Source organism: Python bivittatus, unplaced genomic scaffold (genome assembly GCF_059951505.1).
Source record: "Python bivittatus isolate LINGU-HERP-01145 unplaced genomic scaffold, Pbiv_v1 ctg000480_np1212, whole genome shotgun sequence".
NCBI lineage: Eukaryota > Metazoa > Chordata > Lepidosauria > Squamata > Pythonidae > Python > Python bivittatus.
Window position 1 is genome coordinate 106,509,311 of NW_028277075.1, and position 27,164 is coordinate 106,536,474.

The 27,164-nt window shown below is 37.7% G+C and overlaps 2 protein-coding genes across 6 annotated transcripts in view; one reads left to right on the forward strand and one right to left on the reverse strand.

The window, feature by feature from the left end:
• Positions 1 to 331: 331 nt before the first annotated feature.
• FASTKD1 (FASTK mitochondrial RNA regulator 1) lies at positions 332 to 24,104 on the reverse strand. 5 transcript variants are annotated; one of them, XM_088146705.1, is made up of 16 exons: positions 23,973 to 24,104; positions 22,633 to 23,239; positions 19,425 to 19,820; positions 18,495 to 18,563; positions 17,431 to 17,556; positions 15,611 to 16,006; positions 14,164 to 14,274; positions 11,837 to 11,968; positions 9,939 to 10,425; positions 6,840 to 6,954; positions 5,053 to 5,181; positions 3,911 to 4,042; positions 3,476 to 3,589; positions 2,942 to 3,083; positions 1,103 to 1,217; positions 332 to 529 (listed from the first exon to the last, which is right to left on the reverse strand). In XM_088146705.1, the coding sequence occupies exons 3-16, from the start codon at positions 19,766 to 19,768 to the stop codon at positions 440 to 442; spliced, it is 2,502 nt and encodes an 833-aa protein (XP_088002831.1). In that variant the 5' UTR covers positions 19,769 to 19,820; positions 22,633 to 23,239; positions 23,973 to 24,104; the 3' UTR covers positions 332 to 439. The 5 variants fall into 5 exon arrangements, with proteins under 5 accessions (XP_088002831.1, XP_088002830.1, XP_088002832.1 ...); XM_088146704.1 differs by lacking the exon at positions 23,973 to 24,104 and adding an exon at positions 23,396 to 23,820; XM_088146706.1 differs by lacking the exon at positions 23,973 to 24,104 and having other exon boundaries at positions 22,862 to 23,820.
• Positions 24,105 to 24,222: 118 nt separating this feature from the next.
• The window catches only part of PPIG (peptidylprolyl isomerase G), a 32,020-nt gene continuing 29,078 nt past the window's right edge, over positions 24,223 to 27,164 (forward strand). Inside the window, exon 1 of the mRNA XM_088146707.1 lies at positions 24,223 to 24,373. The gene's annotated coding sequence lies outside the window, so the exon portion shown is untranslated. The remainder of the gene's footprint in view (positions 24,374 to 27,164) is intronic.

The following is a 27,164-nucleotide window of genomic DNA, read 5'->3' on the forward strand; positions in this document are numbered from 1 at the left end:
CAGTGGAAATACATACCTTAAATTGTGCCCAACATTAAATGTCAACTGTTGCAGGTCTTCCGACATGAGGATAATGTATTTCTGATCTTGGGTACTGGGTAGCAGCCTAGCCACTACATTTTGCGCCAAAAGCAGCTTCTAAGCACTCCTCAAGGATAGGCTCATGTGCTGTGCAGCCTAGTAGTTAACTGATATAACCATGGCTTATGTAATTTGCCAGGTCAGGTTGGCCCAAGAATGGTCACACCTAGTGCAAGAAATGCAATTGGGCAATGCGCTTTGCCCTCTGCAATTCCAAAGATGTATACCTCCAGATGCAACATAAATGGTCTCCATTAAAAAAAAATAAGTTTATTGAAGGCTGAAAATAATTAATTTTCAGTGTTACAGTCCATATAAAAAAAATTCATGGTTGTATTTTTTTCTTCACATTTGGGTATCAAAGCTTTTCAAATATTTTCTTTTCTAAATATTCAATCTTTGCTTCTGTGGATGACAATTCCATGGAATTCCATTCATAGTGAGGGATCTGAAAGAGAAGTCTATGATTAAAATGAAAGTCTACTACAAGTAGTCCTCGACTTACAACCACAATTGGGACTGGAATTTCTGTCGCTAAGCTATGTGGTTAAGTGAGTTGCACTTGATTTTACGACTTTTGCGGTGGTTGTTAAGTGAATCTGCTTCCCCCATTGACTTTGCTTGTTGGAAGCCCCCTGGGAAGGTTACAAATGGTGATCATGTGACCCCAGGATGCTGCAACTGTTGTAAATATAAGCTAGTTGCCAAGCGCTCGAATTTTGATCACGTGATTGTGGGGATGCTGCGATGGTCGTAAGTGCGAGAACCAGTCATAAGTCACTTTCTTCAGTGCCATCATAATTTCGAACGGTTGTTAAATGAATGGTCATAAGTTGAGGACTACCAGCATTAAATTGTAGTAATATTCAATCCCCTCCACTTTCCTTGGTATATTATTATGTGGGTACTTTAAAGTTGGTTGTAGCCTTTGTGCAAGAGGTTGAATATTTATTGTAAGAAACGTTATCCTGAAAATTCTGAGATTTTATTCAACTTTTACAAAACAGAGAAGACACCATACCTGAACAACCTGATAACCAAGAATCTCCAAATGCCGCTTTTTTATGGCCATATTTCCATTGACATGATTTGAATTCTTGCAGAAAGCTTCTGAATCAAGGAATTCCACAGCAATTCTGAATTAAATACAATTTCAAATTTATTTTCATATAACCAAAGATAAAGCTTGCAGGTATTTTAAAATCACTTTATGTACTCATAACATCTGTTGTTTTAACAAAAGCCCAGAAATTTTTCTCTGTAGGCAGTTATAATTCTATTATAAAACTATAACATTGGCCTGATATTAAAAATTAGCATCTGATTAAAATTTCTGAATTAAGTTTTACAATAATTTAGCAGTAATGCCATCTTTTATAACATAAGAAAGCTATATCAGAAAACATATCTATAACTGGCTTCAGTGAGTATTATCTCATCTTAAAATTTTCATCACAGGCATAAAAAAATTATTGTATGTGGTGGAAATGTAATAATATTAAAAACATTGTAACTTGGTTTATGCTAAAATAATAATATGCTTTAATTCTAACCCCTAAATTACTTCCTACCTGAAATTTTGGATGCCAAGTTTGGTTACCTGCAATACTCTGGCACTTGTTAAATGGTACACGAAGTTGTTTAAGACTTATCTTTATGGACCAATTGCCAAAGATATTTATATTATTTTTTGTAATTTTATTGGCAAGTAGTTCATTTTTATTTCATATATTAACAATTCACCAATACATCATTATTCAATAAAGATTTGATTCCACTATGAATTTTATGTAAGTGCTAAATCAATGGGGAACTGTTCAATTTAGAGTATATATGTCTTCTTTGGATTATATATTTTGATTTTGTTTAAATTATATTACTTATTTGGAAAATAATACAATATATATGCTTGTGTGAATTAGGTGTTGGCAGAAAAGTGGCAGACTTTTATATAACTAGCTTCAAACCAGAGATTGTACCAGTTGTGCCCATTCCTGGATTGGGAGGCTCTACTCTGCTACTCATGTCCTGGTCACCTCCAGAATGGATTACTGTGAAGTGCTCTTCATGGGGCTTCTCTTGAAGAACATCCAGAAGCTACAACTGGTGCAAAGTGTAGTGACGCAGGCAGTTACGTGTGCTCCTTGATCAGTACACATTACACCTCTACTCCACGAGCTACACTGGTTGCCAGTTTGTTTCCAGGTTCAATTCAAGATGCTGGTAATGATCTATAAAGCCCTACATGGCATGGGGCTGGGTTATTTGAGAGACTGCCTCTCCCTAGTTACATCTACCCATTCCATCAGGTCCAGCAGAAGAGGCATATTATAGGTCCCATCAACAAAGGAGTGTCATCTGACAGGACCCAGGAGGAGTGCCTTCTCTGCCACGGCATCTGCCATGAGGTTAGATTGGCCTCAACCCTGCTGGTCTTTCGGAAGGCTCTGAGGACATGTTTTTGTCATCATGACCGGGGGTCTGGTGGAGGTATGCAGACTACAAGCTGGTTATACTGTTAGTAATGTATGGATTGCGCTCCCCTGCAGATTATATTTTATGGGTTTAATTATTTTAATGATTTTTATTTTGGTTGTGTATTTGTAATTGTTCATTGTTTTCTGTTATTTGATTGTGTAAGCCTCCCAGAGTCACATATGTGAGATGGGCAGCTATATAAATTGAATAAACAAACACAGGCAAAAATGCCACCTCTTAACGAATATCCCTGTTCTTATTATCACTGAGTGAAGTTGTAAATACAATGTGCTGTCACCTGCTCACAGGACTGCCTGGAACTGAAAGTCTAGCGAAAACCCTTATGACCCTGCATGAGACAACACAAAAACTGCACGATCACCTTTGAAATCCTGGTGGTAGCCCTTTCTTTCCATAGGAGTGACCAGCTTCAACACAACCTGCGTTGTCCAAATTAGCAACAGTAGCATGTTGGTCGATATATGGAATGGGTTTCTTGTTTTTATCAACAATAAATTCAAAATCTGAAAGACATGAATGACCATCCGTAATGTGAAGTTAAAATCATACCTTGTCACTAATATTTTCAAATGGGTATTACTTCTGCAGTACTAGAATATTATAAAGTAGGATTGTACAGTGGTTCAGGTCTGAAGGCAATGAAGGGCTTCATCAGAGCACTTGGGGGGCCTGAATGTAGCATCTGCCTGGAACTCCTAGGTTGGCTTTGATATGCAGCTGCAGAGTCCTAGAAAAGGTTAGACCTAGGCCAAGGAATTGCTCTTAAGTGACCAATGTGTATGGTTTTAAAATTAAGGATGTCATGTACCTACAGGATCATAACCATTTGGACAAAACTCTCAAGGCTTGTATAAAGCAAATGTTAAAATGATACTCAGTTTTTCAAACAACTCACCGATTCTATAGTAATAAGAAGTGAGTACAGAACATCTGGCAAAATGGCTTCTTCCTAGGATTTCTCCAAGTATTATGTATATCTGCTGTTGTAACAGATTGGACAAATCAGTCTCTAGGAAAAAACAAAGCGAAGAAAACAAACACAAAGTTAGAAATGAGAAGACAGAACAGAGCCCCATCTGTTATTTCACAGAGGCAAGGCCTAGGTATTATCAGAGACTTTCTACCATCCTTGCCCATTTCTGAAAAGATCACAGTTCTCCAGAGGAAGCAGATCCAAGGTGACAAAGGAGATCTTTATCTAACTTCACAGCAGGCAAAGCTTCTAATTCTGCCATGTCCAAGTAGCAATAAACCCAATTCTATAAAAAATTACTCAAAGGAATTGTAGCCTTGATGATGCTAATGCTATTTCCGAAGTTGAAATATTCACTTTTGTCCTGCAGCTGCTCACAGAAGCGTTTATGAAACCACGGGATCTGAAGCTCAGGGCACTCCAAACAGACAGCTCGATTCAGTTCCATCAGCTGAAGGGTGGACTTCCTTGCTACCTTCCTTGGCAGAACTGTTTTTAAAACATCCAGAAAAAATAAGCATAGCAAGGCAATATTTAGAATATGACATTGTCTTAACCATGAATAAAAAAGAAGGCACTTTTTAAAGCAAACTACTTCGCTGAAATGTTTTAGCATCACACTACTTACTTCAATGTGATAGGTATGTATAGATATCATCCAGAAATACAAAAATTAACAACTAGCACCTTATTTTTAAGAATAAGAAACACACTAAAAGTAAAACAAAACCAACTTCTAAAAAGTTCAATTCAGGAAGTATCGAATTCATACAATTTTGTTTTACTTCATGACAGCCTCTGAAGGAGATTCTGAGTGATGGCTGCTCCATGTAGGCAGTTACAATTAAATAAATGCAGCAAAAGTAAACAGCACTATTCTGATTTTTATTATTTGGCTGGTTTTGTTTGAATGTATTCATGAAGCACTTAGCAGCTGTTTATCCATGTGTGGGTAAACATGGAGTCACCTAAAGGCCAGATGTATAAAATGACTAGCAGTTTGAAGCTTTCCTTTGTTACAGGTTAATTTTTCACACAAGATCATTGCTGAAATACAACCTATTTTTTTAATATATAGATGTAAAGATTTATTTGGAAAAAAAAACTATAAATGGGCATGGGAAAACTATAGATGAAATGTACACTTCAGTGGAAACAATACAGGTCCAACCAATATAAAATTCCACCCAACTCTAAAGTGGAGAAACTATTTTGGCCCATTTTTTAGATCATGAGAATATGGGGTATCCCCAGACTAACCAACATAATATTAAAAAAAGGCTTAAATAAAAACAGGTGTAGAAATTGCTGATGGAGCAAAAACCCAATAAGTTTAACATGATTTAGTATCAAGTCAATGCACAAAGTTACATTATTTGGAATTGTCTTTTAAACTTTCTTTTCCAAGAGTTGAAGAATTTAACAAGACCTGAGTATACATTCTTAAAAATACAAGAGTTATTTCTGAAACCTGACAAAAAGCAGAAATTAGCACCTACTTTGAAGCTCAGCATCCAACTTGGTGAGGAATTCAATATTAAATATAGCCTTTATCACATTCTCTGGAAAATACCCAGCAGAAGCCAAAGCAAAACCAAACGATACAAGAAGAGAAGGCTGAAGATATTCTGTACAAAATAAATACATTAATGCATACTATTAAAAACCGTATTTTTCTAGAAGTGGTAAAGCAGATAGCAAACATAAATTCTCTAAAGCAGTGTTTCTCAACTTTGGCAACTTTAAGATGGGTGGACTTCAAGCCCCAGAATTCCCCAGCAAGCATACCAGAATACTGCTTCCAACAGCATGCTGGCTGGAGAATTCTGGGAGTTAAAGTTCTCCCACCTTAAAGTTGCCAAGGCTGAAAAACTCTGCTCTAAAGGAATCCCAAACTCTCACAGAAATACACAAATTGAATATATCTGTGAACATTTGCTTCCTTAACATTATCTAGCTTCCTGAAAGCTAAATATTTAACATTTTTAAAAGGTTTAGACAGGAGTAGAAATAAAATATTTCACAGCCTTACTTATTGTGAATTGCTTTATTTTAATTTTATCAATGTTTTTAGTTTAATATATACTAAGCTACCAAGAATTATTATGATTATATGTCATACAATCAATCATTCAATATAAAGAATGAGTCGAAAAAGAGCAGTTCTGAAACTGTCTTAACTCTTCATTCTTCTTCTTGATTTTGAAATCTCTATGCGTTTTCCAAACTATAAATTTACTTTTTTTGTGTAATATCAGAATACCTTCATTTTCTTTTCTTTCCCTTTTGATATTTCTGGTTTTTATTTATTAAAAAATATCTTTACACTGGTCCTCATTTGCAAGATGCCCAAAATGGTCTATAATAATCCCCAAACATTTGAGATTAGAAACAAAGCAATCCATTAAGAAGTTGGGAATTCATGACTGAGGAAGGCCAAGGTAAAATGGCCTTTAAGAGAGATTATCAGCATTGGGGCTTACTGTTGCTGAGAAGTGTTTTAAATACATTCAGCATCCAGCATGTATAACAGAAGATCCAATATGGCACAAGTTAATACATTTATTTGTAAAGAGCCTACCATCAGTTCAGTCATATTGCTTGGGTGTCTTTCCACAGCTAAATAACCACCATGGAAGGAAGGTCATGATGACAAATATCACTCGATAGGGCAAGGCCTCATTTTTTTTGTTCATGGGGTTTACATTACTTTTGAGAGAAGAACAGATTCTATACCCACATTCTCTCCACACAGCTTATGTAAGAAAAAACATACTTAATATGTATATTACTCCTTTATTCACTCAGACCTTTCCAGCTGATTGCTTCACACTGAGTCATGTCTTATAAAGTTTTGCATTTATGCTTATGGCACTTTTGCAACACATTTTCTAAAACCAAGCAACTTTGTAAGCATCCTTAAAGAAAATAACAACATAAAATGCTCTTAAAAATCCATTATTTCTATCAGCGAGAGGTGTATTTTCAGTGACCATTTTAATGTGTTTCTACTTAGCACTGTAGTTATTTTTGAAAGCTGTAGAAAGGGACCATGCCCACATCATGTCTCACTCTTTAAATTTCCTGTCTAATAAATACATTTCAGAAGTTGGAACACTCTCTCTGAACACAATAAAAAAGCCCAAGTACATATATTTGTTTTCTTTCCTTTTAAGAAAGAGACAGAGAGAAAAGCTTATGGTTTGACCTTGCATTTTCTTTACATGTTGATAACTGGCACCTCAGGAAAAGTGTGAGCTGACAATCATTTCTATGATCAACTTACCCAAGTGAAGGCTGATGTGTTTAATGCAAGCCTCAAAAAATTTCTCAGCTTGAGGAGGTTCATAATTGAAGGAAGAAAATAGAACAAGAATAAAATGAACTTCTGAATAGTAAATCTAGAGAAAGTAAAGAAAATGAGAGAAATCAGTTCATTTGTTTGTGCCAGTTTTGCATATCACTCAAAAAACAACAGGATCTGAGGTTACAGCTATCCATCAACCTCTCCGAGAATTCTTAAAGCCCAGGAGGGTTTAGAGGGGAGAAATCTTTCAAATGTTCTGGTCCTAAGGCTTTTAAGTCTTGATACTTCTCACTAGCACTTTTAATTATACTCTGAAACCAATGGGTAACTTGGGAAGCTATTGTAATCAGGGAGTCACATACTTTTGTAATCAGCTCCAGGTGTTTGCTTGCAATATTCTGAGCACTTTTCAAAGGCAAAGGCCATGTTATAGTAGTCCATATAGGATTTAACTAAGTATGAGTCACTATAGATGTATCACCTCAAGGAACAGATATAGGTATTTGTTTTATAAACAGAATCCCGCCCACCAGCAAAACCTGGGTGCCTAGGTTCAGATCTGAATTCGGAAATAAATCTAAATAGGAAACTTCACCCTAAGAAGCATAAGCTGAATTCTGATTTTATTTCCAATCTTTACCTAAAGTGCAAGAGACAGAATGGATGGTACATGCAAATGAGGAATCAATATTTTTTTAAAATAGTAAAATTATTTTCCAAGCAAATAATTTTAATCAGTAGTTATTAATTCAATTAATATTTAGTATTTTTCCACAGCCCTGCTCTTTTTTGGAGTTGCTTCTGATAGATATGTACAGTGGTGCTTAAAAGTCTGTGAACCCTTTTGAATGTTCAACATCTCTGCATAAATATGACCTAAAACACAATCTGTTCTTCACACAAGTCCTAAAACTAGACAAGGAGAACCCAATTAAGCCAATGAGTCAAAAACATTATATTGGTTCATTTACTTATCAAGGAAAATGATCCAAAGCTACATAATTGTGTGTGGCAAAAGTATGTGAATTGCTAGGATCATCAGTTCATTTGAAGGGGAAATTAGAGTCAGATGTTTCAATCAGTGGGATGATAATCAGGTGTGAGTGTGGGAGGTCCTGCCTTATTTAAAGAAGAGAATTCTGGGTATTCACTATGGAAGTTTGATCTTTACAACACATGGCTCAAACAAAGGAGATTTCTGAGGACCTCCAAAAAGCAGTTGCTGATGCTTACCAGACTGGAAAAGACTACAAAACTATTTCCAAAGTCTACTGTTAGGCAGATTGTGTACAAATAGAGACAAATTCAACACCACTGTTAACCTCCCCAGGAGTGGTCAGCTAACCAAGATCAAAGCATGTAATATTCTGGGAGGTCTCAAAGAACCCCAGGGTAACTAAAGGCCTCTCTTGCATTGGTGAATGTTGATGTTCATCAGACCACCATCAGGAGAGCACTGAACAATGGTGTGTATGGCAGGGTTGCAAGGAGAAAGCCACTATTCTTCAAAAAGAACAGTGCTGCCCATTTACAGTTTGTGAAAGACCCAGTGGATAAGCCAGAAGGCTATTGGAAGAATGTTCTATGAACAGATGAGACCAAAATATAACTTTTTGGCTTGAATGAAAAATGTTATGTTTGGCAAAAGGCAAACACTGCATTCCAGCATAAGAACCTTATCCCATCTGTGAAACTTGGTGGTAGCGGTATCATGGTGTGGGCCTGCTTTGCTGCATTTGGATGAGGATGGCTTGCCATTATTGATGGAATTATGAATTCTGAATTGTATGAGCAAATTCTATAGAAAAATGTCACAGTATCTGTCTGTGAACTAAAGCTCAAGAGAAAGACAATGCAGCAAGACAATGACCCCAAACACACAAATTCTACAACCAAAGAATGGTTAAAGCTAAAGTTAATGTTTTGGAATGGCCAAATCGATGTCATAATCCTAGAGACATGTTTTGGGAGGACCTGAAGCGTGCAGTTCATGAGAGGAAGCTTACCAACATCCCTCAGTTGAAGCTGTTCTGTAAGGAGGAATGGGCTAAAATAGTCACTGGAAATGTTTAGCTGCAGTTATTGCTGTTCGAGGAGGGCACACCAGTTACTGAAAGCAAAGTTTCACATACTTTGGTCACACACAAATATGTAGTTTTGGATAATTTTCCTCAATAAACAAATGAACAAATATAATGTTTTTGACTCATTTGTTTAATTAAGTTCTCCTTCTCTTTAGGACCTGTGTGGAAAACAGATAATATTTTAGGTCATATTTATGCAGAAATATTGAAAATTCAAAAGGGTTCACGAACTTTTAAGCACCACTGAACATACAGACCCATACACATGTGTCTGTGTGTGTATATTATGGCAGTGTGCCAGCAACAGGAAAATGTATCACAGCTGCTATGTGCATTTTATTAGGAAACATTTTCCTACCACTCAAATGAAAATGCTAAGAAGTCAGGACTAGTTCAGATTAATTATATACAGTTTTCACTAATTTCATCTGAATGACCAACCCCACATTTTTGTATTAAAAAAAAATCAAATTGTGTTGTCAGATGAATATGAGATTGTATATATCCATTATTTCTGCATCATGGTCATCATCATACAATCTATAACAATGGATATGTGTATTTCTGGACTAGAACGAACACATTTTAAATCATTTAGAATAAATGTATAATCTGTACTAAACATGATTTAAAGGAGGAGCTCTGACAATTCAAGTGACTACAAATTCATTCAAGTAAAAAAGAGAAAGTCTAAAAAGAACATCACAAAAGTATAAATTAGTATGGTATTGTACAGCTGGAATTAAAAGAAAAAAGACTGTACCAGGAACATGGAAACATATAATACTATCTTCTAGCAACTCATATTCTTTGTCCACCTAGCTCATGTTGTTCACATAACTAGCAGCGGTTCTCCAATATTTCCTAGATCTAATCTAGATGCCACAACTGAACCTTCAGTGTGTACAGCAAATACTCTATTACAGAGTTGCAGCCTTTCCCTCGCTGCTCATTTTATCACTCTCAAGAGAGATACAATGATATTCATTTGTACCTTATCAATATGTTCAGTGGCAACAGCAGCTATTTTATCAAGTAACAATGTACAACGATAGTTTGTTCCAATGAGAAAGGATGCAAACTTTACAACATTTGAACGTGTAATCTGATCTCTCAACTGTTGTAAAGCAACTATGGTCTTCTCAAGAAGCACTTCTTGAAACCATTTCCCATGGACGTATCTTAATTCCTTCAGCAAAAGATCCAAATTGTTGATTTTCTCAAGTCTCTGAAATGCACAATTGTTAATTTTTTGCAAAAATGACCCGTATTGTCCAAAAAGGCTCTTCTGATTTGACTTGTGATGTTTCATCCATTTTAGAAGAACTATGGTAAAGCGATTGAGTTGACTCAGATTGCACTGAGTTATGACAGCATCAATTCGTGAGACTATAGCTTCATCCATGTAAGGAGAAGGAAGATTAGAAAGAATGTGAACCAGCAAGATAATATCATTGGGGACTGTTTTAACTTGTAAATGGCTGGAATTGAAACAAAGAAATCCATTAATAAAACAAAAAAACTGAAAGAAATCCATTAATAATAAAATGAATATACAAGATATACATATATTTTTACCACATGTGTTTGTACTACATATGATTTTCAGCTAGAACACATGCGTACTTATTAAAATGTACTGAGGACCACTCTCACAGCTATACAATACTGTAATGTTAGAAAACTGGAAACAAAGAGCAAAAAAATAACAGGTTTAGCAACTCACAGTATAAAACTTTGATTAAATAATTTAAATCATTAATCCTATGAACTTTAGCTAAGGATTTGATTAACATTATCTATTAAATTTCATAAAAGTAAAAACAATTTGTCTGAATAAGTATATCCCCTTTATTTTTAGATGATGCATATATGTTGTTCTGAGCATAATTTTACAAATGAAGGACATATTCTATAGACAACCATCTCTGTAAAGATGTCCTAACTGCAGTTTTTTAATAAACATATTAAAAGCAACACATTAACTAATTCAAATTGCACTCCTAATGAAAACAGAAAATAAAAGTGGGAGATAGAGGTGGTATCTAAGTTATGTCCTGTCAATGGAAACCGCTTCCCAGGAGAGTGGAGCAGAAGCCATTTTTAACATTTCCTCCACTTCATTGGTCCCTGAGCTTTTACAACTAAATCTGCTATGAGGGATTGGATGATTCCCTAGAAAAGATTTAGAGAGAAGGGGGGAATTTTCAGGGGAAGGTAAACTTGGACATTCAACCAGAACATTCCAGATGAGTCACAGTCTATCTGAACCCTGCATTGATACAGAAATACAACATGCATTGAAAGTTGGAAACAGGAAAAAAATGAGTCCAAAATCTTCATCCTTAATTTTTAAATAGCTGCCACCACAATTATGATCCAAATCCTCCAATGCTTATGTTCTTTGCATGTTAGAAAGAATTTACTTTCCAAATATTGTATGAGTTGGCTGATGAGCTAATAAACATTTTTACAGGTCAAGTAGTCTGTGAACCTATTTGCAAAGCTGCATTAAATTTACAGATCTGAACAGTTCCATCACTTCTTTAAAGCACACCTGTATTTCATCAGTGCTCAACCGTGCTGTCTAGACTTCATGGAAATACTGACCAAGCTGACTCCATGGACTCATCATTTATGCTCCCCTACACCCATCTGATGCTCCTATCGCTTCTTTTAGGTTTTTATAATTCTTTTTAAATTTCCATTTGGTTAATTTTTTTACTTTGCTGTTTGTATTTTTTTTAATTTGCATTTGGCTAGTGCTTTAGAAGTTAAAAGCAATTAAATTTAGGATTCCAACATGAAATAAAGCCTGAATATAAATATAATGGATTAATAAACTGCAAGTTTGAGAAATTATATATGCTGAAAAAAAAAGTACCTTCTTACCAAATTGACAATTGTTGTAATTTGGAATATATGTGAGATTTGGGCCAATTCAGCATGGCTAGCACATTTGTCACTCTGAAAAGCTCAAATACTTTATACGTATCCAAGTGTTTGTGAAAGAGAGAGGCAATCCTGAAACCCAAAAAGATACGCATTTCAGCATAAAGTTTCAATCTAGAATGTTAATGAATCTTAAATAAAAAATAACGATAAAGCCCTCTTCTTCCACAATTGCGATCTGCATTTTTAATATGTATTAAGATAAAAATTAGAAGCAAAAGCTCTTTGCTCATTTTATGCACCAATCTTCACTTAGGTTTACTGTTGCATTTTGTGCTAGACTGTGCAATATGCACATACAGTGGTACCTCGGGATACGAACGCCTCTACTAACGAACATTTCGGGTTACGACCAGCTTCGGCAGGAAAATTTTACCTCGGGTTATGAACTTGCCTCTACTTACGAACCGGATCCGCGGCCATTTTCCCTGCTGTCACGCAGTCACGGCTTCCTGTGGGCGAGGTCGCGGTAGCAAGGAGATGTTCGGTGAGGCTCGTGGTGTGTTTTGCGGTGTTTTGTGAAGGTTTTTGGTGTGCGTGTTAGCATGGCTCCAAAGAAAATGCAGAACAGGCTTGGCGGGAGTCAGGCTCTGAAGAGGAAATTGCCTCGGGTTGTGACCAAATTCGGGCGGAGGGTGGAACGGATTAACCGGATTTACATTGAACCCTATGGGGAAATTCGCCTCGGGTTGCGACCAAATTCGGAGGGCGGAACGGATTAACCGGATTTACATTGAACCCTATGGGAAACTTTACCTCGACTTGAGACCAACTCGAGTTGCAACCAGAGTCACGGAACGGATTAAGTTCGTATCCCGAGGTACCACTGTACTACAAATTTATTTCCAAACCAGAATACACACACACACACACAAAACCAAAATGATTCATTAGATATACTGTAATGAACTACAGCATGATCCTAAGCATGTCTAGCTGATTGCAAGTTCCAAGAAATATATTTAGACTTGGGGTATAATACTAAGTAAGTAGTATAACATGCAATGTGAAAATATTTGATATGTTGCCTAAATTATTCCTAGACTAAAGAAATTATAGGTATTTCTCCTGTTCTGGACAGTGAGCGAATGTGATGGAGGTAATTGTGTCATGCTTAAATAATTGTGACATAATTTAATTATTTAGATGAGAATTTTAGTGAAACAAATATTACAAATCTGCAAGAAAAAGCAGCTGGTCATAGGCCAATGACATAAAAAGGGCTCTAGGAAAAAAAAAAGTAACAGCAATATAACAGAAAGCATTCTATATTCCTTAGCCTAATTCTGACCCTGGTATCTAATGAATTCAAAATCAGGAAAGACCATAAAATGAGGGGTGTTAAGACTCATACATTCCTTATTATATTCTTGAATAAGACGACTCCCAGAAAGTGGCAGAAAAACCTATTAATGAAAACACAGCACAGATATTGGGAGAATTATTCTGAGTATGTAAATCTGTCTCAGAAAAGTTTATATTCTGGATATAAGAATATTTTACAACTTGGGAGAGAAGAAGTTCATTATCATCTGTCAAACATAAGGTATGAACAATTAATATTAGATGAGAGGGAACAGGAAAGGTAAACTTTTGAAGAAGCCACTAGAGCTCAATCAGTTCTTATTTATGGGTTAAATAAACCTGTGAAGCAATTACTGAACAAGCCTGGTTACTCGGATTGTACAGATGCTATGCCACACTAAACTAACTTTTTAATTTTTTGATACAATTTTTACCTGTTTCAACCTATACAGATAGTCCTTGCTTAGTGACTGCCTCGGACAGCAACCATTTGCAGTTATGATGGTGATGAAAAAGTAACTTTGCGACCAATGCCCACATTTACGACCTTCACATCATCTCTCAGTCACGTGTTCGCCATTACAGTTAGTATGTGTTGTCCTGTGTAAAATTGCAAGCACAGTTGCGGTCACATGATTTTTCACTTAGCGACCACTTCACTTAATGACTAAATTGCCAGTCCCAATTGCGGTCACTAAATGAGGACTACCTGTAATGGAACTGTGATTTCCCTAAAAAAGAAAACATTTTTATCTCTAAAATTATTTGAAGATAAATATTGTACATTTAAAACTCAAGAAGACAAGGAAAGTTACATGATAAACTTCAAAAATTCCAACTATGTTGAGCAACAGCTTAGAACAGAAATACATGGAGGTATTCTTGCAATATAGAACAGTCACTCACAAAGAAAGAGTTACTTAAAATCTGAATAGTATTGCTATATTGTATTAAAGGGTTACTTTTGAATCAGTTGTGGATTTCTGTATTTCATTTCGTGCATTCTTTCCGCCACCATTAATGTTTGGTACCGATCAAAATCATCTGTGATTAGTAGAACCTTTTCAGTTAACCTAAAAAGAAATACATATATATATATATATAAATTTATATATGCACATGTTTCTGATAGAGAACCTGCCTGAGCATTGAGAGTCCATCCTTCTTACTTTAAAAAGAAAGGAAGGAAGGAAGGGATGGACACTAATCAAACTGGAACATATTTTCCAAAATAAATATTCTAAAGGCCAAATGACAAGTGTAGAAGTGTAGATGAATAGCGCAGTTAATTTTCAATGAAAAGTAAAAAAAAAAAAAAAAGGTGAAATTTTCAAGTCAAGGTCTATCAGTGACTGTGACTTGAAAGCAATATGGAATATTTGCCACTGACTTTTTTCTATGTGTGTGCATATGTGTGTGCTTTACTTCCCAGTCTACAGCCCTGGCATGCCTTGCAGTCTTCCATCTCCTCTCCCATCGTAAAGGTACATATGAGAGAAACTGGAGAAAGCACCTAGCATACCCCAAACAAATAAGTAATACAGTATATTAACAAGCAGTGAAGAATGGAAACATCATACTAACTCATCTTGTAGGAACAGTGACTTTCACACCCCAACACAAATTTTTAGCCAATCGAGACAGTATGAATTATCATGTCATAACAAGTTTAGAAAAAATTAGCAACACAAACCACATGAAATATTTTTAGATATTATTGACAATAAACTGTCACATGATTTGTGACCATTTGCAACATCTGCATGTGGAAATGCTTTTCAAATGCTGAACTTACAATAATATTTGAGTTGGATTTAAAAGAAAAAGAAGAAATTGAGATGTTTTGTTTTAGTTCTACACTGCTGGTGTCCTAACAATCGTGCTGGCCTGTGCTATTCCTGGAAGGTGTGTATCAGCATCACACTTTTGTCTGTATGACTCCCAAAGCATATTCCAGTTTTTGAAGGGATCTTCAAGGGAATAAAACTGCCGGGACCTCTTTGCATGTTGTTTGTGATTATCTAAGCGCCTTCTTTAGGTTTGAGGGAGAATAAGGCACTTTAAAATGCCTCTGATCCACATGAGGATTTGTTTTTCAGGGAGGGGGAGGAGGAGGAGGAGGAGGAGAAAGGGAAAGGGAAAGGGAAGAGCAATTCTCCTGCACACAGGCAGTCACCTGCCTTGAAGCCAGGGCAACAACCTGCAAAGAACGTAATCCAAAGGGTGTTTCCCTCTGAAGGTAATTCACTGACACTTAACATTTTGATTTCCTGGATTACTGTACAGCCTGTACTTATGAGGAAATAACCCCTCAATATCAACAGTGTACATGTAGGCCACTCACAATTTCAAACTTTTTCATAATTCTTTAAAAGAAAATGCACAAATAAAGCAGTAAGAGAAACTTACTCTTTCTGGATCTCTGGCTGTGCCATGGGTGCAAGATTAATAAACAGTTGAAAGACATTCAGTGGACTACTGCAATTATCCTTAGCTTCTATCAGCTTTTGTTTGGCAAGTAATTTAAATTCAGTGTTGTTGAATTGTAAATTCTGGTACAGTCCAAGAATGATAGAAAAGTCTTCAATACGTAACTCATTTGAACGCTGGACAAAAATTCTGTTACATTTTTCTAGCAGTGGCCAATGCAGAAAATTGACATTCCGGAGAAACTGTACAAATCGCCTGGCATCATTCACAGAGACGTGTGTTTTTTCAAACAAGACTTCTGCCTTTTCCATTAACCGGCTTTGTAAATTCCGTGAGGTAACAGAAGATATGCAGTTCATTACAACTGATAAGGCCCTAAAAACATTTTTAAAATGTTATGCTTATTTATTTCATCCGGAAATCTAACAATGCTGAAGAAAATGGCATTACAGTAAAAAGGAAAGAGAAGATAATTTTTAACAGGATATATTAGAGCATGTACAGGTAGTCTTTGACTTAGGACCATTCATTTAGCAACCGTTTGAAGTTACAACAGCATTGAAAAAAGTGACTTGCAACTAGTCCTCGCATTTACAACTGCTGCAGCGTCCCTGTGGTCACATGATCAAAATTCAGATGCTCGGCAACTGCCATGTATTTATGACGGCTACAGCATCCCGGGGTCACATGATTGCCATTTGCTACCTTCCCAGGGGGCTTCCAACAAGCAAAATCAATGGGGAACCGCATGATTCACTTAACAACCATGTGATTTGCTTAACAACTGCCACAAAAATGTCATAAAATTGTATGCAGTCATGTTTAATTACTGTACCACTTAACAACAAATTTTCTGGTCCCTATTGTGGTTGTAAGTGGAGGACTACCTGTATATTAAGTATCTACTTGAAATTGGGAGCAGACAAATGTTACACAGCAAAGAATGCTTCTTGCTTTCAGCAATGCCATTCTTCTGTAAAAAAACCTGCCTAATTATTTTTCATTGTTATGAGGACTACAGTATTTGCAGGCAGAACAACTGAAATAATTTGTACACACTTAAGTTCAAGTGGGATAGTAACTAAGACTGCTCCATTGAGATTAAGCTTCACTGGGTTTATCCAAAGGGCCTTACTTCTGAATAGATATGTGTGCTATAGGAGATTGATTTGTAAACCAATGTATCCCTACTTCAGGTTACAAGGCTATCTTAGTCTCAGCTGCATATCTGCCACTGAAGTAATACTACTGATTTACAGGCAAGTTACATATGGCTAGGCTTAAGATGCAAGATTCTAGAAACAACGTTCAGCTGGCCAACCATTTAAGATTCAGCAAGCTAACTGCATTTCCAAAGAACTGTAGGAAACCCAGGGCTACATAATGTTTTTGTACAGTTCTTGCACTTATTGCCATTCCCAATTAAAAAGCAAGTGAATCCTTAGCCATTTAAAATAATCCCACCAATCAATGAACAGGGACATTAACTCATATTTTAAGAATTATTTTTTGAACTACACTTTGGAAGTACTGCAGGTATTATTTAAAAACTCCAAACTATGTTGTGTCCACAACAGGGCATGTTCAATTATACATCAGTTCTAAAATAAGATAGGGGTGAGGAATACACAGAGGATTTAATTAAACTTCCTTTCAGGTTCTTTTAAGATCTATGCTCTACATACCCAAAGCTGGGTTCATGGGAACACTGAGGGCATGCATCCTTTATTCATTCCCTGCATTTAATCTTAGAAAAAATCATGAATCTGTGTCTGGAATATTTATTAAACCACAATTACCTTGAATCCTGTATGGAATCCAAATTCTTATCTACTATATCAGCTATTTCACCCATGAGTGGACTATGCTGCAGATGTTGTTCATGCACACACAATGCAAATTTAGATAGCAGAGGTGGACTCAATCTGAGGATACCAAAGAAAATAAGTTATTGTGCCAAAGCTCTACATATGTGTATACAAACTAGGACAATTTTCAGTATTTCTCCATGAGCACCATATACAGTCCCTGAATTTGCTCAAGTAAAGGGAGAAAAGCCTTCCAGAAAGCATTCAAAAACTGCAGGATATAAAACAATTGGAATTAGCTTTCACCATAAATTTCTAGTTCAAATATCCACCATTTCCATTCTTTAAGGAATTGCTATTAAACTTACGATCAGTTCAGCTCTCGCATAAGGCACTCCAAATATGCTGGATTCAAAGTACATTTCTTGCTTCAGATCCAAATACTGCATACCTGTAGTATTTAAGGCTGTGTAATGCTTCAGATTTAATTTGGAAAAGGTGCTTCAAAATACACAGGACTACGAATGAAGCATCTGACTGCCTTATATTCTTCCTACAGTTCCTGCTTACTCAACACTCACAATTGACAACCAGCAGCCATCAGGGCACATCCCTCACAATCAGGATATGAGCTTTTTACCCCTTCAAGTTGAACACACGGTCCCTCAAAATGAGCAGCTGGTCACACCGTTCCTTTCTTTGTCTTTTCCTCCCACTGAACTCCACCAGCAGACTTTTGTTTGCTCTCCTTGTTCACACACAGTTTGGACAAACTCCAAGGAGTGAATAAAGAATTTAGAACTGCAGTCTAAAGTTACTCATAGTTTATCTTGAATCAATAGCCATAGTGATATATTCTTACATTTATAGCTTCTACTTTTAATACAATGATCCATGCAAATTTATCTTAAATCACAATTTGAGACTCCAAAGTTCTATGAAAAGAGAAAGGATTAAGATATTGTTGCTAGTACTAATTTTGTGAGATTTATTCTAAGCATGAAATATTAAATTTTCAATTAATAGGAAAAGAAATAGATAAAAAGTATACTTGCTCTTTTAATCGCTTCCAACCTTCTACAACCAGCTCTTCTACCAGTGAATCATGGGCCTCAACTCCAAACCTTCAGAAGGAATAAAAAGTGAGCCAAACAACTCTACATAGATATTTTAGAGAGTTAAATTTATATATCGAGAACAAAAAATTGCAACTTACTATCATATATTTTTTATATATTGAAAACTGGCCTTTTACTCTATTTTGTTATAAAGTCTTATTATTGTTCTGTATTTTGTATTTTGATATGGCCTTATGGCTAACCAATGAAGTATTATAATTAATGGATTAATGCACAAATTTAGATAGGGTGCTACTTTCCTCTTTTCAAAATATACTTTTTATTAGTAACATCTGACAATTTCTGAACCCCCTCAACCCATTTGTAAAGTGTTTCTCTAACTGTTAGCAAACTCAAAGACATGTAGTAATGCTTAAATGCATTAACAAAACCTCTTCATATTCAGCCTTGTGCTGAATATCAACCACATCAGTGGTTGATATTCTTATTCTACATGCTTGAGGAAAAAATGAGATGCTGGAGTTTTGTTTCATTTTACTCCTGCAGCATTTCCCCAATGCAAGAGGCAATTTTTTAAACCGATCTTATATTTTCTGTGGCGAGGGTGGGGCTCTGTACTTTGTCTTGATTACACCTCTGTTTTACTCCTTTAGGTTTTGCAAAGTACACTATAATACAACCTATTATAACTGCTGTAACTTGGAAGTAATATCAATTAAACATTTTTTTAAACTAAACATTTTTTAAAATTTATGAACAGAATTCTATAAGCAACTTTTAGCGTGTAATAAGCTTGTCTGTGCAACAAACAGGATATTTCTCTAAGTGTATACAACAGCAATTCAGTTTTTTAAATAAAATCAGACAATAAATGCTGCAGTTACAATTAAATCTCACACTACTTACCAGAGTATACTATGTAACACATCCACTAATGCTTCATTATCCATACATTCAATCTTATTTTCTGCTAAAATACGAAGTACAAAAAACTGGGAATGACTTTTTATATAATCCATAGTTTCTGAGGACCAAGGCCTCTTCTTTTGAACTTGCACAAGTTTCTTAATTGCACTTCTCACATGTTTTTCAGAGAGTCTGGCTCTGTTGTTTGAAACAAGACTGAACACCTGGTGTTCGTTTGTAAAGTTATTTAGTTTGTTCAACAAACTGTCGCTGCTCCTAGTTCGACAGTTATAACATCTTGTTGTAAATGGATAAAAACGTCTTAGGAAAAGCATTTTTGTCATTTGGATGGGCTTCTTCTAAGGACATCCACAATTAGAGCTTCTTTCTTCATTTCTGATTGCCACAGATATGCAGTAAGAAAAAGAGAGGTTATTTGGAGATATAAATCACTGCATTTCCTTTACCATATAATTTGAAGTGACTGTATGAAGAAAAGGAATGCTAAAGTATTTGCCTGCCAAGATATGTTTTTATTAATATGCCCCCCAATGCTTCAAGCAAGGCATAATTAAACAGAAGATACCCTTATTCAGACTAACCATAAAAAGTATTGTAATAAACCGTATTATTCACACACCTTGTTTTCATCCTATTCCTCTGGCACAACAGTCAGGAGGAATTTGGGGAGTTTATGTTCATTTGGAAATTAACACAACTTGTCATGATCTCTAACCATGGACAACATGCAGTTATTTTCCTGTCCCCCTGCCCCTCTGTTCCCCCATCTCATCCTAGATATTCCAAATGGAAGCCTGTGATAGAATCCATCACAGGATTCCTCCATGAATTGACACAGCCCTTCCAGTTATGAAGAGCCAAGTCTGGATTTTTTATTACTACTATCATCATTATTATTATTTACTAAACACATAGGTTGCTGCATCAGTCAGACTTCCCACTGCTTACAAAGTAACGTACAAGAAAATGCCCACAGTAAAAACATCAGTATAATAAAACATCCACCATAAGGGGAAAAAATGAAATTAATTCAAAACCCTAGTAACACAAAATACAAAACAACTCATAAGAAATTAAAACCAAATATAAGAAGTATAATGCAAAATAGATTTGAGAATATGAACATTTCTTATGGAACTTTGAAAGCAAAAGTAAAAAATAGTTACTTGAATATTCAAGGTAGTAGTTCTACTCTGAGGAACTGGGTAAAAGTTAAGCCTTTGTTTAATTAATGGCATCCTCCTTGCCTTTCTACCATACCTATGACAGTTTGGCTGACCTGAGGAAAAACATGTTATCAGCTAGCTAGCTCACAGAAAAAAATGGAAGCATCATTCAGAAAGCTTAAGAGCAGGTTTGCATGACACATGGAACCTACTGTGATGAGGACTACAGTATTAATGAAATACTTATCTGGTTGTCCACTCCCAGCCAATCCAGCAAATTTACGGCAATCCTGTTTGTAAGACTGTCCCATCTTGGACAATATCCCAGCCACCCATCCAGTTTTTAAAAGAAATAAAGTATTTGTCATACTTAAATGGGGGGGGGGTTAATTTCCCATACCTTTGTTTTCCATTCCATGCACCTCATTTTTGCACTGGGACTGAAAACAAATGGGAAACAGATGGCACTACTGGATCAATCCTGTCTTCCAACTTCTCCAGCTTTTCACTTTTGTGTCCATTAGCCAGAAAATAAGATTAAGTCCAAAAACATAGCTCTTCTGAATCCAAGTTACCAAAAAAGCCAGCATTAAGACAAGTGAGGCATGAAGGAACTTAGAGCTAACCTAGACAGCCATTAATGGGGAAGTAAGATGTTCAAAGAGAGACTTGGAGAAGAGATTACACAGTCCAGAGGCAGAAAGAAACATGAGAATGAAACTCTAAATATTTGTCTCTTGATGTTGTTTAGCATAAAAAGGAACAAAGAGAAACTTGGACAGGCTTTCAAGATTCTGTTAATATACCTTACAACAATAAAGTAGCTTTCCTGACCTCATTTAGTTTGAAGGGGCTGACACAAACCACTAACAACCCCTGGAAGATGGAGACAGGGAGTGTTACTCCACTTTGGTTTAACTACAGCTTTATGTAAGGTTCAGTTTTGAATGGTATGCCAGATTTAAAAATAACCTGACTTTCCATGTTGTGCAAATGGAGCCCATATCCAGAAATGTGCATTTAAGCCAGATTTGCTTGGCTGAAGTGAATTCCAAGAGGTCATCACCAAAGGAGGTAATCTCACTACAGGGTAGATGGTCCAGACCTCTTCACAATTATTATTGTTTTTTGAAATGAAGTCTTTAAAATGAGGCTTCTTTAAAGCATGGCTGTTTTAAAGAATTGCAGATGGCTGCTATGTCTAGAAATTCAGAATGATGCATAGCTCTAATATATATTATTGTAATAATATATAAGTCACCCTCTGGGGGAATGCAGATAGGCATGACATATCCTAAATGATGGCTGGGTAACTCAGGAAAAACCTTATAAAATACTAGGGAACTAATGGCTCTAGAGAGGCAGGTTTACACTTTTGTTAATATTGCAATGATTGGCATAAAAACAGAATCATCTATATTTCATGAATGCTGTATAAGAAACAATTCATCACTAACAGTGGGCATATTCAATACTTCTGTAATAGTATTTATTATTTTCATATTATACCAATCATTGTAAAAATATGATTTACAGTTCTGGCATCACTTCTATTGCTCTCTTACTGCTATGTTCAGCAAAGTTTTTCTGAGAATTCCAGGCTAGGACTCCCTGATTTGTATTTTATTTTTTATTATTTCAAAACGTTTGAATATTTTATTCTTCCAATAAGTACATAATCTAGAATTGTACTGAGGCAACATCTTAGGAAGGCAACATAACTCTTCTCCATGTTCAAATTTCAACAAGGAAGTATAGCATGAAAAAGGCAAAGAATCTGAACAGACATCTTCCCAAACAATTGCAATGTCTTAAAAAGACACGTATTTAAGGTAGTGATAAGAATCCAATCGCATTCTAGAAAAAGAATATAGCACTCCTTCTAAGCAGTTAAAAACAATCTTTGGCGATGGAAACTACGCAGCAGCAGGATACGACCTTATGACAGAAGGATGTACTCGACTTTGCTTCTAAGGCAGCACATCTTATCATGGAGTTGCTTTAGATCTGGAAATCAATACCTAGCTGAGCTCTCCACAAGTAGCTGGAATTCTCCCCTCCGTTGGGTACGAGAAATAGCAGCCTGCCTCTTTCACCGGGAGCAAGTTAAACCCACGCGGTGCCCTACTGGAGCCATGCTGCCGATTAGCAAGGCGGACGCCCCGCGAATGACCCGCTGGCTCCTCCTCAAAACCACGTGGTAGAAAAGCATCTCGGTTTCGTCAAAGCTTCCCACGGAATCCCACCTACCGCACAGTACAAAAAGGGCCTGACGATCCCGCCCACATCCAGCCGTTTTTCAATAGATTAGTGTATTTAATCGCACTTCCTCGGTTTCCGCAATCGTCTGTTCAATGCTCGAGGAATCTGGTACTGGCCTCCATTTCCCAGCGTGCCTTACAGACAATCTCGCTGTCGTTCGGGAATTGTAGTCTTTAAGTGGACGGAAGGCTCGGTATCGCATGCTAGCATCCAGACGTTGAAAATGTACACAACAAAAAAGGCACATTTCTACCTTTGCCTGTGGCATATCTTGATTTTATTGTAATTTCTTTGTTTGATTGTTGTGAGCCTCCCGGAATCGCTGAGAGTCGGGCAGCATACAAGTTTAAGGAATTATTATTATATCTGTAATGCAGATAAAGAGACTTTTCAGGCATTAGGATTATGAGAAAGTTGTACATTTTATCAAATTTGATAGAGATGCAACTTAAAGTTCGCATTCTGTAGGAGAATAAACTGAATTATTAATTACTTATTGGAAACAGTTACATATTCACTGACATGTGATGGGGGGATGCTGGAAACAGTAGAAAAGGTCATCAAATCGGTGACAATCGTGGGCATCAAAAAGAGGGATCGTGAGCCTTAATTATGAATAACTGTGTATGTGCTGTCAATAGTCTTTTAATATTGCTTCAGGTAGTGTCCAGGGGAAGTCTTGCACGCCTTCTTCCAGTATGACAGCCTGATCCTTCTGCCAATTTATACGGACTACAATGGACCCTTAAAAAAAAGGCGCTCTAGGGATCCAGAGGGAAATGGGGTATGGCTGCAAAAGACCTCTGAGAAAGCGAAGCGCAGACCGCAAATGCTTATGCCCTGAACGACTCTGGTGTTGAAGTAAGCAGCAACGCGTGCGGCAAAACCTTTGTGCAATACCGTTTTCCTACATTAACAAATCTAGCCGGAGAGGCAGCGGGTCGCGGCTTCGACGAGCAATACGGCCTCGAGGTGCAGTCATGCCTCGGCGCCGCTGATGCGCCCTGTAATGGGGCGGGCAGCGAGAAACGTTCCTCTTAACTGATGCAGGAAACGTGTTTAGTGTTCGCGGAAACAGAAACTCGAGCGAAGGGCATACCCTCGTCGTCTTCGCCGCAGACTCCAAAAGCGAGGCCAGGCCTGGAGCCCACCGAAGGCGGGCTGCCTCTGCCGAGCTGGCCCAGCAAGGGCGGCAAGCGGCTCAGCTGCGGAGCGGGGACCTCGAGACCCCCTTGCCCGCCCCGCCGAAGCGCCAGGCGGGAGCACTTGCCGCCAGAGCCTCTGACTCCCCTGCACGTCGACACACACGCGTGCACACGCACGCCCGTGCTCCCCTCCTTTCCGCCCGCGCCAGCCTCCAGCCGCTCCGGGTTTCCCGCTTCGTCCCCTCCTCCACTGACGCAGTCCGTCTGCACCAGATCCTAACATGGCGGCGGCGGCGGCGGCGAGGTGGTGAGGAGCGCGGCCGGAGGGAGGTTGAGGGCCGCACGAGACGGGCGGGTGAGTAGCCAGAAGAGCTCCGGCGGAGCGGGGCCGCGGAGGGGCCTCCGGCAGATTTCGGGGAGCTGGGCGGGCAGGCGGGCGGAGAGAGGAGAGAAAGGAGGAGGAGGAGGAGGAGGAGGGCTCGATCTCCTCCAGTTTGAATCTGCCACACGCTGACCCGGGGGTGGGGTGAACGGGGAAGAGGGCTTTTCTCATTCAGAGTCAGGGGCTGATCCCGAGGGCCTCGATGAGAGGAGCGTCGCCCCCTCAACAAGTCCGGGGAGAAGGAGGAGGAGAGGCAATTTCGTGGAGACAGGCTGAGGGATAACATGGGGCCTTCAATGGGTGGAAGGGGGGTCTCGGGTTGTAATAGTGATTTGTGGGGCTTGTTTCGGGCAACTCGTGCGGGGGGCGGGATGTCTCTCGACAGGAACCCGCTGTGCCTCCCTCGCAAGTATTACAATAAAATAAAAGCTACCCCCCCCTTCCCTCCGGTTTGTTGAAACAGATCTAGGTTAATTTGAACAGCCTTCTTTTTTAATGAAAGAAAGTGGTCGGCTTCATCGTAAATAACTTGGTGGAAAAGAGAAGAAAGAGAATGGGACACGTAAGAAGTGGTGAAATTAAAGACACAATGGAAAAGAGGGAGGAACTAAATGAATCAACTTATACCAAGTGGAATCACTCTTAAATACTCCAGAAAGGCTGTACTAAGGCTGTGTATTGTTGTTCCTTCTGTATTGATTTTCTCATGCTCTACAGAAGCTTGCCTGCTATCAGTTATTGTATGTTTCACGATGAGGCACTTTATTTGAAAAATAGATCTTCACGTATTATTTAGCATACAGTGCTATAATTTTGAAAGTCTGAAAAAAACTACTATATAAACATAAGCAGTGATTTTTTTAAAATGTACAAATTATATAAGGAAATGTATTCTGAGGGGTAAGGAGATATTGAAAGGGATATCTTGCAGAATAATTATTGGATGAAGTAGTACAATGTTATGCTTTTCAATTAGGACAATTTGTATCTTTAGGAATTCAAAACGTCCAATGGGCACAAATTATGTTTGCATGGATTTTCTAAGTGGAAGCGAAAATTGGCTCTTGATCTCTCTTTTCTCCCTCAGTTTTCCTTTTCTTGAACATGAGTAAAAATGTATTCAATACAAGGTGTGGGAAGACAGATTTTATAAAATTAAAGATTTGATTATTGATGGGAAGTTCTGTTACTGGATGTATTTTGCAGAATACATTTAACTTGGTCATAAATTTAACTTGGCTTCAAATAAGACAGTTTGATTATTCTTTCCTCAGTTCACTATTTCTGAAGTTTCCTATTGTTAATATCATTAACAATATTTGAATCCTGGTGTACATCTACTTCATTTAAAATTAAGCAGATTTCTTCAGCATTATTTAAAAAGCATGTCAAGTGCAACAGGTTCTCTTAAAAGTCTCAGCAAATTTTGGGAGAATGATTTGTGATCTGAATTTGATAAATCTCATTTGAATTCCTTGTGACACAGAATTCAATTCATGAAGGATGAACCATGAAGATAATCTAGCAGTGGCAGTCTGCTCAATTTAACTTTGTGATTGCAAGCAAGGTTCAGTGCCCAGTAGATCATTTATATTGCTCAAACAATTTTGAGGGAAATGAAAATAGTTGAAAGGCTGCAGTACTTTTCATTCTAGTGCTGTTCACTTTAGCCATTTCAGCCACAGTGATAGCTGTGCAGTGACGGTTTGGATCGTTGTTGCCAATGGAACTGGGTATGTGGTGGATCGCTCTTGTGTGGAGAGCAGTTAAGAACAGTAAAGCTGCTGGTTTTGCACAAGAGTCCCCAGCAACCCCATTATAATGTGGGAGCATTGAAACTCCAGACAGATGTACTTTCTACCAGAGCTGGCCTTGAGCCATCACTGCATTGGATTCATGGATTCTGCCACTGCCTCTCTATTCCGGGCCTCTCCTCCATCTGAGGCACCCAGGCAGGAGATAGCAAGGTTGGTGCAGCAAGCCACCTGAAGTAGATCTGGATAGCTGCTGCTAATAACAAGGAGGAGCTGCAGCTGAGGGTGGTAGGAAAAATAGATAGGGAAGAGCAGGCCTCAGCCCTGGCTAGTGCCTTGATGCAAGGCTAGGAGTTGAGCCAGCACTCTGCCTGTCCTGCCCAGGTGTGGAGCCACACTTCCTTCTCAGCTTGGAGCTGTGGGCATCAGCAGTTGCAGTGAACCCAGTGAATGCCGTGGTCTTGTACATCTTTGCCTGTTGCCTGGCAAGAACAAATTAGTTGGACAGATTAATGGAGATGAGGCAGAGAACCAGAGGGTGCCAGCTCACCTAGGACCCAGAAGAAGAGAAAATGCCTTACTCACTGCACGTCCAGTAGGACAGATTGCCAACAGTAAGGTAACAGATTGCTGATCTTGGTTACTCTCTCACTGTATGTGTTAATACCCATTGAAGTCATCAGGAAGCACGGCTGCCTTCTTTTGGTGTAGACCTTACCAGCTAAGAGATGGATGCCATGTTGGGCTTATTCTTTCCTCTTAAAGTACTGTTGCAGGCTGCAGAAAATTATTTGAAAGGCCACATTTGGCCTATGACCCATAAGTTTGAAACTCTGGGCTAGAGCATTGAGAACTTTATATTTTACTTTTTCTGTTTAAATATAGATGTGAGGTGAATATAGAAGCCATAAAATTATGTTACCAGTATCATGTTTAAAATATTTAACAAACATTCTTAAAAAATAGGAGTAGCTTGGGTTTGTTTGAAGAGAACATTTAAACCACACTAA